The sequence below is a fragment of the Choristoneura fumiferana genome, chromosome 4 (genome assembly GCF_025370935.1).
Source record: "Choristoneura fumiferana chromosome 4, NRCan_CFum_1, whole genome shotgun sequence".
Classification (NCBI taxonomy): Eukaryota; Metazoa; Arthropoda; class Insecta; order Lepidoptera; family Tortricidae; genus Choristoneura; species Choristoneura fumiferana.
The window spans coordinates 20,398,390-20,412,455 of NC_133475.1; the positions used below are offsets into that span (position 1 = coordinate 20,398,390).

At 39.5% G+C, this 14,066-nt stretch overlaps 1 protein-coding gene and 1 long non-coding RNA gene across 2 annotated transcripts; one reads left to right on the plus strand and one right to left on the minus strand.

The window, feature by feature from the left end:
- Positions 1 to 2,851: 2,851 nt before the first annotated feature.
- On the minus strand, positions 2,852 to 5,834 carry LOC141427109 (uncharacterized). The gene is made up of 2 exons (XM_074086341.1): positions 4,085 to 5,834; positions 2,852 to 4,011 (listed from the first exon to the last, which is right to left on the minus strand). Exon 1 carries the CDS (start codon positions 5,543 to 5,545, stop codon positions 4,106 to 4,108), a length of 1,440 nt encoding a protein of 479 aa, XP_073942442.1. The 5' UTR covers positions 5,546 to 5,834; the 3' UTR covers positions 2,852 to 4,011; positions 4,085 to 4,105.
- A 1,739-nt stretch (positions 5,835 to 7,573) lies between these two features.
- LOC141427624 (uncharacterized) lies at positions 7,574 to 12,040 on the plus strand. Its single transcript, XR_012451336.1, has 3 exons — positions 7,574 to 7,797; positions 7,880 to 7,938; positions 12,011 to 12,040. It is a non-coding gene; the product is annotated as an uncharacterized lncRNA (long non-coding RNA).
- The last annotated feature ends 2,026 nt before the right edge of the window (positions 12,041 to 14,066 follow it).

Below are 14,066 nucleotides of genomic sequence, written 5' to 3' on the forward strand. Positions count from 1 at the left end.
GTGGCTCCGAAGCGGTAACGTTTCGTGTGCTCTGCCTACCCCATTTGGGAATACAGGTGTGATGTTTGTGTTTGTGTGTGTCCCTTGGTCTGCGCTCTATGCCAGGGCATCAGAGAGTAGTGTAGGGCAAAAGCCAGTTAAAACTACAATAGTAGATTGATAAACAAGGGTTGTAATTGATAATTTACACTCGAGTTGAACACTCTACTTTTCATCACAAATGCGAGGAAATATAGAAAAACCGTTATAAATTTATACGCAATTTGTCACAGCGGAAGAAAATTTATCGCGCCAAACCGTCTTTTGTTCTTTTTGGCCTCGCGCTCTTTGGCTTTGGCACATTCAGCCAGCACTGGCCAGCAGCATTATGCCAGCATGGAGGTTTGGTTGGAGAACAATCTCCTTGTTTACAAGTTCGTGAATACAAAGAAGCACGATTCGATTTTTAAATTTACTTACATCCCTAAAGATGTACTTAAATCGAATTTACAACACGGATTTCAAGTTAAATGCAACTTACTTTCAGAGCTTTAGTGATGAAAACTCTATTACTTGGTGACTAAATCTGTATTAGATATGCATTTTTGGCCAGAGCAAGTAAGATTTAAGATCACAATCCCTATTACCATGCTCAACGGGATTCTGAAAACAGGCGTACACTACTTGGAGATCTGTATCCACAACGACGTAGGCATTTAGGCAATTTAGAGTTGTGTGTATTGTGATTTAGTCAACCAACCCGCCTGAGTTTATGTTACCTACAAAATAATAACAAAGTTAGCTCATTCAAAACAATCGCGTGCGTCATAATCCACACAAATGTTTGTCAAACTAAAACTAAGTACGTCGCTGCAGTATAAATGCTTAAGGATTAAATAGCACCCACTGTGCAGAAGGCGGCACTGCAACATGATATGCCCTTGCAAATATCAATCTCAGGCGCCATGTTGCTTTCGTCCTTCGACTTGATAGACGGATGTATTTAAAAGGACGGACGCCTTTATGTGCAATAGATTCCTTCAAGCATAGAACCTGTTAAGCTAGACTATCTTCTACTGTCAAGTGACTACACTTTGATCATTCCAGCCTATATACGTCCCACCATTGAGCACAGGCTTCTACTCGTACTCTCAGAACCCCACTCAGCTTGGGCCAGTTCCCGCGCGGGCTCATCACTTTCACCATCATCATATCAGCCGTATGATGTCCCCTAAACTTCCAGTTGCTTCGGTGGGAAGTGGCCTACATTTTAAATTAGTTTTAATTTAACCAGGTCATCCGTACATCTCGTTGGTGGACTTCCTACGCTTCGCTTGCCGATCCACGCACTACACTTTACACGGAGTAAAATCTAAGTTGAGCCTCCTGCTATTGAATCTATCTACCTGACCTGACTCTCTACGAGTTCTAGATACTAACAGATCCTGTTTTTTATGCGGACGCCATTTTGAAATATCTAGACACGCGGTAGTGTGTCAAGCCAACTTCAAGCTTACAGAACTGGCGAGCAGCACCGTGTGTAATTTTACCCCTTTTTTACCCGAACCATTTGGAGCCACTGTTGACTTGAAAGATATATATGTGCTCCAAGTTTCATAAACACACCTCAAACGGTTATTTAGATTTTAGACATCAACATCCAAAGATCGTCATTTTTATCACTGACTCACCTATAGATCAAAACTCTAACCCAGTTCCAGAAGACCTATAAAGTTCAAATTTACAAATGAATAAATCAGAAACTACATTATTTTTATCATTTTATTATAATTTTTAAATTAAATTATTTCTGTACAAAAAGTAATAATATCGATATCCCATCAAAACATAAATGTGAAATGAGAGCCAAGTTCAATATTATGATAAATGCCTTGATAGTTGACTTAAACGACAAAAGTGAGATCTAAATGGGTGCCAAGTTCAATGGTCAGTCCTGAAATTTATTTATAACAACATAAAATATTTTATAACAGCTTAAAATATCATTATATTGAAGCCTACGGTCGGACTTTGCTAGTTTTTATAGACGAACTATATTATAGCCTTCGCGAGTTTTAAAGCTGTAAGTTCTTATTTTATTCTTCCGAAAATTTGGCTTGCTGGTAGAAACTAGCCATCGAACATAGGGATCTTCCATGACTGTTTTAGTAGGTACCTACTTAATAATAATTCGTATGAGAACTAGCCAAGTCAGACCTTAGGCTTCAATATATTATCCTAAGTTATAAGAAGAAATTATATTTTAAGTTGTTATAAAATATTTAATATTGTTATAAATAAATTTCAGGACTGACCATTGAACTTGACACTTTGGCACTTGTCACCCAATTAAATCTCACTTCTTTTGTCGTTAAAGTCAACAATCAAGGCATATATCATATTGAACTTGGCTCTCATTTCACATTTATGTTTTGATGGGATTAATACTTACCCAATGTCAAGCCAACAGTTTTGACCAAATCTATGTAGATACGTCATGCCTCATACGGTGAAAACAGTCTAGCCGTTTAGGCTACAGAGAGAACCAAACAAATAGACATACGTAGATACGTACATACATACATACAAACGTACATACTTATACTCGAAAAACATAACCCTCCTTCGGGCAGTGGGGTAAATACTGCTACTTAGAATTAAATCTTGCCATTGTGCATTGGAAAAAAAAGTTGGCCATAGGATAGGAGCTATGGTGTTTCTCACTGACACGCGGGCGCCATTTTGTTGAAGACTGTAAGCCAAAATGTTCAAGATGGTAATTTAGATCTTTTGTGCCTTCTTTAAGGCGAGAATTACGACAACCTCTCAGTTTACGCAAAAGTATATCATTTATTGATGGGAACGTCGTAAATACGCATTGAATCTCTGAATTATACTTCGTCATTGCGTCCGCCATCTTGTTTACATTAGTATGTATAACGTTGTTATCTTGGTTAGTCGGCAATCGAACTTGGTCAGAGCAAGGTCAGAGCAGAATTTGAAGTATAGCAGTACAAGCATGGCGAGTTTTCTGAAGTAAAATGCTTGAGCATAGGTATTTAAGCATTTTTAATAGACTTAAGAAAAAAAAATACTCAATTCGTCCGAATATAAAAAAATATCATAGGATAGAAGAATTACTATATTCTTTTTCTCTTATTTTTGTTGAGACTTTGAGCACTCCAGGTGATAACATCCTCATGGATGCTCGCTCAGTTCCCTACACAAGGAACAGATCTGACCATTGTGCATGGAACCCAAGCCCCCAAGAACTCTTTTTCTCAAGTCTGAGTTCCACACATTCCAACAACAAATGGGACATGTCTTCTACCTTCTGGCAAATCTCACACTGTGGTGATGGTTTAATTCTCATCATATGCAAAATTTTGTTTGTAGGGATATCCAGAACAATTATATCTGAATAGCAGAAACTAATACTTTTCTTGTAACATTGGCAGCTTGGAAGGTTGTCCTTCAACCCCCAGATGCACACTGCTCACCAAAATGGTATTCTCATTTCTGCAAATTCTTTCTTTTGATCTTGGAAAAAAATTCAATAGAAAAAGGATCAGAATCTATTACAGAACCATTTATTGCAGCAGCTTCGGCACGCTTAACTACTGCTTCATTCCCTGCCAACATGAGAAGGAATCCACTGTATTCTAACAGATTAGCCTCTAGTTTAAACCATTACATCAAAAGTGTTATTTTCTCTCCTTTGGTTTCTGCTCTTTCCTGTGTAGCTAATGCTTCTGCATTATAACACAGTCTTCATGAAGATGCTGAGAATACTTAGTTGAGAGCAGTGTGTTTTATGAAAGAATGAAAATTTACCAGTTTGCTAATCAATATTTCACTAAACAAGGACAACATGATTGCGCTCTTTGTTTCTTCACTAGACAAGGAGAGCATGAATGCTCTCTTTGTCTGGTATCACTCCACACTACTGAAGAGCTAGTGCAATAATCTCATCTGGACAAATTTTAACCAACAAAAATAGCCTCAGCTTCAATTCTGACCACCAACATAGTTCTGAAATAAAAGATGCCAGCTGATCATTATCCTTTTAATAAAGAAGAAATAAATAATTAGCAATTATACCTACTATGGATAAGAATACATGAAGTCAATCGATGGAGATAGTCTGTATGTTATTGAGAGTGTGCGCAATGAGGATGACGGGGTGCGGGTGCGAGCTATGCGGGTGCAGCACGGCGGGCAGCTGGCGCGCGCCGCAGGGCTCCGCCGGCAGCAGCACGGCGGGCAGCTTGCGCGCGCCGCAGGGCTCCGCCGGTAGCACCAGCGGCGTGGCCGCCGTGCGCCGCAGCACAGCCCCGCCCCGCACCACGCATGCCACACCAGCTCGCGGGTCACAGTTTTCATTCAGCGACTCATCGTCTGAACACAAATCTATCACTTCACACTCCTCCACACGCTTCAATGGGTCTCGGATCTCTACGTCCATAGCCGTCTCACATTCAGAGTCCACAAACACGATGTCTTTCTCCTTTTTGCTCTCAGCCTCCTTTCTGAGATTGTCGATGTACGATTGCATGCTGTCCATCGACATGCGCTCAACGGGCACGCTGATCGGCCTGCACTTCAATAGCAGCAGTTGTCCTGTTAGATCAAGTACGTCCTTGTGTCTCTGGTTAGGAAAGATATGTTTGCGCTGCCAGTAGTCTATGGGCCTCCGGTATCTGATGGGGAACTGTTGATTTTTGCTCTTTAATGCTGACGGTTTATTATTCACAGGGGTGGACGTACAGCAGTACCTCTCTACCCTCTCTCTGGAATAGCTCAGGTCACGATTAGCATTAGTTTTAGCATTTTTCAAGTAAGCTAGAGAGGAAAATGGATATGGAGGTCCACGGTCAATGTTAGCAGCAGATCGTGCATTTCTCTGTTTCGTCTCACAATCAGCGTTCTTAGTGGTGCTGTCCTGTTTTTCTCCTTGAGGTTTGAGTTTTAAAGCTGAAAGGAACTCTGGTAGCCTGCCCGTCGGAGAAGAGCTCGACGGGCCCTCCTCATTATTACAGAGCCTCTCGTGAGCCCTCAAAATATCTACGTTGTCAAAATGGCTGTCACAGTTATCACAGAGATAGATGTCGGTCTTGAGCTGAGGCTCGGCGGTGTCGAGGCGCTTGGGGCGGTCGTAGTACATGTTCTCATTGCGGAAGGTGACGAGCAGCCGGCCGCTGGGCCGGTAGTACAGGCTGGTGGTGCGGTCGCAGTTGTCCACGTAGCGCAGGCGGCGCCGCGGGTAGCGCGCCAGCTGCGCCGAGAACACCAGCAGGAACGCGCTCTTGTGGAACTCGTAGCATCGCTTCACCAGGCTCTTGAGCCGGCTCTCCCAGTCCCCCGGCACTACTGGCGGCCGCGCGAACGGGTGCGAGAACTCGACATCGGCCGGCCACCACGGCGGCTGCCGGATGTCGCGCGCGGTGTCGCGGCCCCACGAGCAAGCCACCATAAAGGAGATGAACCGCTCCAGCTCGGCCGCGGTCGCCGTCGCCAGCCCCGTCGGGTTGCCGTTGGCGAACAGCAACGGCAGGTTCGCGATCATGGCGCGCGCGGTCGCCGACGGTCATCGAGATTGCGAGGGAGGCGCTTGCGATGTCGCGGGACACGGAACCATCGTAACGGTTAATTCGCCCCTGTCCGTCGTCGAGACTGCGATCGACGACATCAGTCAGACATTTACGAATTTTCACTGGTATCTAAATCGAAGACGAAGGGCGAAACGGCTTCTCGGCGGCATATATCACGAAATTCCGTGAAGCGCGTTCAACTAAATACGTATAGAGAGAAAGAGATCCATAGCCATAGATCTTTGTTACGTAGTTTGGATACCGTGCGAACGAAACGCTTTGATACAAATTTTCGATTTTAGTCTAATTGTAGGTGTAGGCGAAGAATCATTTGAAAATTACTTTATTTCAAAATCACGTTTTTGTTTTTAGTAACATAAACAACATTATGAATTCAGAAAAAGTTACACTTTTTATCTTGTAAATATATTTGAGCGTTTGGTTTATCCATTATCCGTCGCGACTAGTGATGATCCATCTTTGGGTGGGGACGCCAATACAACTTTATGAAGGGCTTCGACGCTCTTTTTTTTGTTTCGTTCGAATTCAACCAGACGAATTGCATTGCAGTGAAACCATAGGGATAAAATCATGGCTGCGATGTATTTTGTCACTGGGTGTAAAGATTGTTACTGTTTATTCTGTTATAATCAGATGTCCCGCAACGATTTTTTTGTTTATCGATTTTTCTAGCAAGCTTAAAAAGGAATATTTAATAATAGACCACTCTTTGTAATAGGAAATGAGTAATATCGAATTGTGTACATGTGGTGTTTTATTTTTAAATGTATATGTTCAATAAGGTACCTTCCTACTTGCACAAAATCATTTCTGAAATAAATAAAGTTTCGAAAGCATTTACATCACGTTAGCTGTGTAGGTATTTATTTATAAATAGTCGTGATTGAAAATATACCTATATAGATATAGGATAGAATCACGGTCACAACTTACACCGTAATCATTGAACTACTTATTACTATTCCTGAGTAAATATAATTTTTAATCTGATTTAGGCCTTAGGGTCCAATGAGCCTATCTATACCCTATATAAAAATGTACTCTGTGGTCTATATACTAGACGGACTCGTCCACAATAGTGGGTAGGTATTATCAGTATTATGATTATGAAATCATAAAATGTACAATATATCATTATTTTAATGTACCTTCCACTATACCTATTTATCACTCAGTAGGTACTTGTGAATAGAGAAGACATTCCTGTTTTTTATTTTTATATTCTTAATTTTATTCATTTATATTATTGTAACAAAAAAACAATCAAGCTCTGCCTGCACCTACCCATCATCCATCGCTCGCTTCTGGTTGTTTCATTTATTTGGCATAGTTTGGCATACTGTTTTCGACAGCAGGAAAACAGTAGGATTCAACAGATGGATCGATTTTAATTATATCGAGTTGTTTTTTGCATTAATAAAAAGGCTGACCATTCGTCAGAACATAATGTGGCAGCTAAGCAGTGAACGCGAAAAAACCGTTGCAATAGAAATACGGGAAAATTAGGTAAGTACTTCTGTTACTGCTTTTTTTCTTCACTCTACACACAGATCACTCGCATAATGCAGGTGAACGCACAGTTTAACATAACTCTTTGTTAACCTGAAGTCTTGAAATATGTATAATTTTACTTAAATTTGCTGCCATGTATAGAAAATTAGATTTATATAATCCGCAGAGCTAATTTGCGAATTCAAGATAATATTATGATTATTGTTTTTGCAAAAAAAATGTAAAACATAACGAGTAATCGTAAACCAGATGCATGAAAAGAATTATATGGTTTGCCCAATTAAGGAGCTGATTTTAAAATATATAATAACATGTTCTTCAGTTAGCTTAAAAAAAAAAGTACTTATTAGTTTTTTTTTATGAAAGAGATATCGTAAAAAAAGTATCGAGTAGGTAATCGTAATCTGCTCATCACAGTTCGATAGACAGCTGCATTCGATATTCACAGCACTAGTTGTCAGTCGGTCGAGTCGAAGTCGAGTAAAGTAAATGTCAAATGATGTCAAACTAAAGCCAAATATCAAAATCAAATTGCACGAGAAAGAAACAAATAAATCTTTGTTTTAATGATTTGCATAGGAAATAAGAATTAATTAAGTTATCTAACAGTCTTGCCACATACATGTAGTGTATAATATCAGCGATAATTGTTTCTCGTTTAAGTGAAAATGTTTTGAATTACGTGTGGAAAATGGTAAGGTTGTTTCTGTTTATTATTATTATTTATAATTTGTTATATATATTTACTAAGATAAAAGATACGTTTTTTTTAATAGGCTCAGAATAATGGTACGGCTTCGCCTTCAAACAGCAGCTTCCCGGTTTCGGATTACGAGTAAGTATTTGTTATCATAACTTTATCAGTTGTTTTCTTTGTTAATCCTTAGTTTTCGATACTTCGCTGTATTATTATTTAAGCTCTTTTAAGTGTGAATGTAAACTAGTAAACTAGAATGCCATATGTTTTCATTGATAAGCTTAAATTTATATTGATTTTATAATCTATTTGATAATTGAATCAACAGGTTCATTACAAGTAAACTTTGCCTTTATACCTTTAAGTGAACATTTTTAAGAAAATGTATATTTACAAATAATTAGATATTTGTTATAATTATTTTGGTACTGATTTCTAATCACAGGCCGATATTTGTTCAAGCGTTTTTGATGACTGTAGCTTTCGATTGCCTTGACTTAAAAGTTTGATTTTTTCACAGCTTTCGGGACTATTGACCTGAGTTTAGGGTTTCAATCTCAATTCGACACCGATACTCCGCGCGTTTACGAGATAGCGGATCTTGACAGACAGACGGACGTACGGACAGCAAAGTGATCCTATAAGGGTTCCATTTTTTCCTTTTGAGCTACGGAACCCAAGAAACATTTTTTCCGGCGCTTTTAAAATTTCGACCTATGAAAATATGGGGATGAAAGTTCTTAAGGAATTTCAAACAAATTTACTATAATTATGTTTATCGGAAATATTATTATGTGTAGCTATGCTTAGTAAAAATGCCATTTTAATTATAATCCTACCCTCCTAACTTACAATAAAGGATATAAGGTGTCAAGAGTTCACTATGAAGAATAATAATTAGTCCTTTTGTGTTGGTAGGGTAGAATACACGTCGTATTGCTAAAATGTGGCTACCCGCAAAATATTTATGTTTTACCAAAGAACATGGATGGATGGGAGAACAAAAAAAAATAGTTTATATTAAAATAGGTTATTTTCAGTAAACTGTGGAAGTTTCTATGGGCTATTATTGGCAGAATAGGTATCCTAAATAAATTAAATACTTCCCAAAGTTATTATTCCACGCGGACGAAGTCGCGGGCAAAAGCTAGTTTTGAATAAATATTAGATATTGACACATAAGCAGGGGCGTGGCTAGGTGGGCGGGGAGGCGGCTCACCCTGGGTGCCACCTGCTAGGGCTGACATCCTACTAATATTATAAAATGTGAAAGTTTGTAGTGAGTGAGTGAGTGAGTGAGTGAGTGAGTGAGTATGTTGTTACTTTTTCACGCTTAAACGGCTGGACGGATTTGGATGAAAATTTGTGGAAAGTAGTTTATAACCTGGATTAAAACATAGGATACTTTTATCCCGATATTCCCACGGGATAGGGATAAAATCTCGAAACAACAACCGCTAGGCTTAGAGTCATGAAATTTGGTATGTAGGTAGTTGGACGTCTGGAATAAAACACAGGTGACTTTTTGACCCGATATTCCCACGGGATACCTAGGGATAAAATCTTGAAATAACAACCGCTGGGCTTTGAGCAATGAAATTTAGTATGTAGATAGCTGAACCTCTTGAATAAACACATAGGCTACTTTTATCATTATTCCCACGGGATAGGGATAAATCTCGACATAACAACCGCTGGGTTTAGAGTCATGAAATTTGGTATGTAGGTAGTTGGATGTCTGAAATAACACATAGGCAACTTTTTGACTCGATATTCCCACGGGATACCTAGGATAAAATCTTGAAATAACAACCGCTGGGCTTAGAGCCATGAAATTTAGTATGTAGGTAGCTGAACCTCTGAAATAACACTTAAGTGACTTTTTTGACCCGATTATTCCTACGGGATAACTAGGGATAAAATCTCGAAATAAACAACCACTGGGCTTAGAGCCATGAAATTTGGTATGTAGGTAGCTGGACCTCTGGAATAACACATAGGCTACTATTTATTCCGATATTCCCACGGGATAGGGATAAATCTCGAAATAATAACCGCTGGGCTTAGAGTCATGAAATTTGGTATGTAGGTAACTGGACATCTGGAATAAAAGTTAAGTGACTCTTTTGACCCGATATTCCCACGGGATAACAAGGGATAAAATCTCGAAATAACAACCACTGGGCTTAGAGCCATGAAATTTGGTATGTAGGTAGCTGGACCTCTGGAATAACACATAGGCTACTTTTATTCCGATATCCCACGGGATAGGGATAAAACCTCGAAATAACAACCGCTGGGCTTAGAGGCATGAAATTGGTATGTAGGTAGCCGGACGTCTGGAATAACACATACGCTACTTTTGTCCCGATATTTCCACGGATAGTTGTAACTAAGGGACCCATACATCCGTGTATTATTGCTATTATTATTTTGTAATTTTTTCTTTAATTGTATACTTACTGTAGTTTTAAGTATTTATTTGTACTTATTTTATTTTGAAAAAATGACTTTCTGCCAAGCTTCTTGCGGCGCATTCTTTTGGCAATGATGGTCTTTCCGAAAGTGCTGGTATTTAAAAAAATGACGTGTAAAAGTGCCCATTGCGGCCTATTTACTGAATAAATGATATGAATTTGAATTTGGATAGGGAATTTTTTGAAATTTTAGCACTGAGTTTAGAGTCTTGAATTTTGTACAGTTATTCACAACACAACCTCAATGAAGACCACGATATAAATTTGGAAATTTCCAGGGGAATTTTGTAAAATCCCGAAAATTTCAACTACCAGACCGAATAGTTTACGCGTGCGAAGCCGCGGGTAAAAGCTAGTTGACCATGAACATCAGTAACTATAACAATTCCTAAAACTGTGGCAGATTGCATAACTGCCACTAATAAAATACCTAATATATGTAACAATAATAAGTCCCTACTTAATAGGTGCCTACTTGCATAATTAGTTTTTTTTTCAAAGTGAGGTACTTACCACTTTTTGTGAAATTAACAGACCCAGCCATCCTTTTACAAATCCACTTGCCTATTCGAGACATGTTAAATACATCATTCATTTTTTACAACCAAATTGAATTGCAATTTTTATGTTCCATCTACTTAAACATTAATTAGTATAGTGGTATAGTCGACCAAGAAATTGGTTCACCTCACCACCCTAATGTTTAATGTCATTTGTAGCGCTTAAAACGTCAAAGCTTATTTTCACTCACAATCACGAGTCAATATGACATTCAGCCTTGTCTTATTTCTGAAGTAGGAACTGTCATTAAAATTGATAAAGCACTTTCTTGTTCGACCATACCTAAATAAATAGTCTAGTAGTAAAGTAAACTAAATAGTCTAAAACAGTTTAGCCTTGAAAGACCCATACTGCAATATTAATGAAATAAAACAAATAAAAATAAATCATTTATTTTCATATAACAGAATCCATAAACTATTCCCTTAGTTACTACGACATTATAACATCAATACCTTGTGCTAACAAAAAAACAATGAGGGCTATCGCATATAAATTCGCCGCTAGAGGCGCTAGTGTAGCGTGAGTTCTCCGAAATGTCAAAAATCATGGTTTTTGGGTGAGCTACGCGGGTTTATTTATAATTAGAATAATTTTGTGAATATTTTGCATTACCTGAAATTAATTATGGCAATTATGCGTTACGGGGCAATGAATGTTTGTGTTTTGAGACAGTTTTGTCTTTCGAAAACTTTTGTCCTCCCTTTTTTTCCGAACAAAACGGGACTACGCAACACTGTGGTTGCTCGATATTTTTATGGTACGGTTTTAAGGTGTATCAAATATGATTTTAATCTAAGGCTACGTATGCACTATGCGGCAACCGCGCGGTTTTAGCGCGTCGTTCTTTCTCGACCGATAGTTTGAAGAGGGACGGCGCGCCAAAACCGCACGGTTAGCCCATAGTGTGTACAGTCACCAGCATTAATATCTGCCACAGCGGAGCGTGCAAAAATATCTGACACGTTCTTCCGGCCCTAGAAATAGAGTCGTATCAGATATTTATGCACGCTTGTTGTGTCAGATATTGGTGCTGGTGACTGTACGTAGCCTAAACTTTGTTTTCACGCCCGTAATAACAGACTTTGAAAGCGACACTTAAAACGCACGCAACAGTGGCGCCATCTAGAAAAACAAAAAACGGTAGCCCTCATTGTAATAACATTGTGCAGACTGGAAGTGCCAGCATGGAGCCTTGAGGGCTGCGGGCGGCCGCCACCCAGCTGCGCCTGCCGCGCCCGCGCAGCCTCGCCTGGGCCATCCTGCTCAACGCGCTGCCCCCGCCCAACGCCGATATCGTCGCCAGGTTTGTTCATCATCAGCCGGAACACGTCCACTGCTGAACAAAAGCCTCCCCCTTAGTAGGTACGCCGCAATGTACAACTCGCCACTTGCATCCACCAGTTGCAGTTTGTTCAACCCTCTACAAGTCTTGCTGCGGGTCCAGCCCTCAAAAAAGGTGGTCACAGCCACCAGAAAATCGGCCAAGTGCGAGTCGGAGCACGAACTCGCTCATAATCAGGGCTCGAACTTTGCGTGCGGTGACGTCAAATCACATATAGGGTGATTTCAAATAGTCTTTTCAAATTCAGATTCAAACTCAACTTTAACTTCAAATTCAAATATTTTTATTTGCAATTGCAAAATTTATTTCGTAAACAATTACCACTTATCAACCTCTTTAATTAAACAACATCGCCACTACAAATGGCATGACACCTTGTCATAATATTTAACAGATGGCTGAAACATCTTATCTATGCTGTTTGTCTTTTTTTTCAGTCTAAGAACTCACAGAAACTTCTACAATGACATGAAGGCGAAACTTTCCATGGATCCAAGGACTGTGATTGGAGATGATCCGCTGTCGCAGAATGATGAGGTTTTACTTTTATCATATATCATTTCTTCTTATATTATTTCCGATTAATAATTTTTTTTGCCACCGCCCGGATCCGGGGCTACTCGTTCCCCTCCATATCTTTGGCCCTTGGCCAACCGGACAAGTGTGTTATTAAATTAGACTAGTCATCATCCCAGCCTATATACGTCCACTGCTGGGCACAGGCCTCCTCTCAGAACAAGAGGGCTTGGGCCATAGTTCCCACGCGGGCCCAGTGCGGATTGGGAACTTCACACGCACCATTGAATTGCTTCGCAGGTTTGTGCAGGTTTCCTCACGATGTTTTCCTTCACCGCAAAGCTCGTGGTAAATTTCAAATGTAATTCCGCACATGAATTTCGAAAAACTCAGAGGTGCGAGCCGGGGTTTGAACCCACGACCCTCTGTTTGAGAGGCGATAGGTCAAACCACTAGGCCACCACGGCTTCCCAATTAGACTAGTATTATAAACTAAATAAACCACCACCGGGTAATTAATTAAGAAGGATTAATAATAATAATAATAATGGGAATATAACCTAAAAATTGATCAGACTCACTGCACTCCTCATGTGTGTAATGTCTCTTACGTCGACATTGGCAAAATACGTCTTGCTAAAATAAAACGCAAGAGAGAAAGCTATAAAAAAAAAATTGCGTCGAAAAGATGTGCTATGTTCTGAAGCCGCATTGACTTCTTCTGTTATATTGTATGCTTGACTGCAAGCAACAAAATTCACCACTGTATTGGAACTTTAAATTAACTAAGTTTGTAAACTTGCTTTGAAAACGCAGATTGGATGACTCACAATGTAAAAGCGCAGTCAGCAAAATCTTGTGTGTACTCGTATTTAAAAATGTCCTTTTAACAACAATATTTTATTACAGAGTGCCTGGAACCAGCATTTCTGCGACAACGAGCTGAAAGCCTTGATCCTGCAAGATGTTGTGAGGACTTTTCCCGACGAACTGTACTTCCGGGACAAGGATGTTCAAGACATGATGGTATGTTTAGCCATTGACAGTTCACTTTAACCACAGCGGAATTCTTAGAGTTGCGTGACATTTCAATTTCTCATATTATGGGTCGAATTTTTCTTGTTCCTCGTTGCCATGGTTACGTCCCCCGGACAACTCTTTTAAAACCATGAGTTTATATATATTTTCATTGGTTAAAATGCATCGAGCGTTCATGCTTGTTGCAGTTACAAGCCGGTTATTTCTTGGACTATTTTTCTATATCTTTTAATAGCATAGACATCATAACAGTTCTTTTTAATTATCTGTCACTGTTGTCTCTTGGACAACGGGACAGAATCACTAGCAAGAAAAAGTTGTTTGACCCT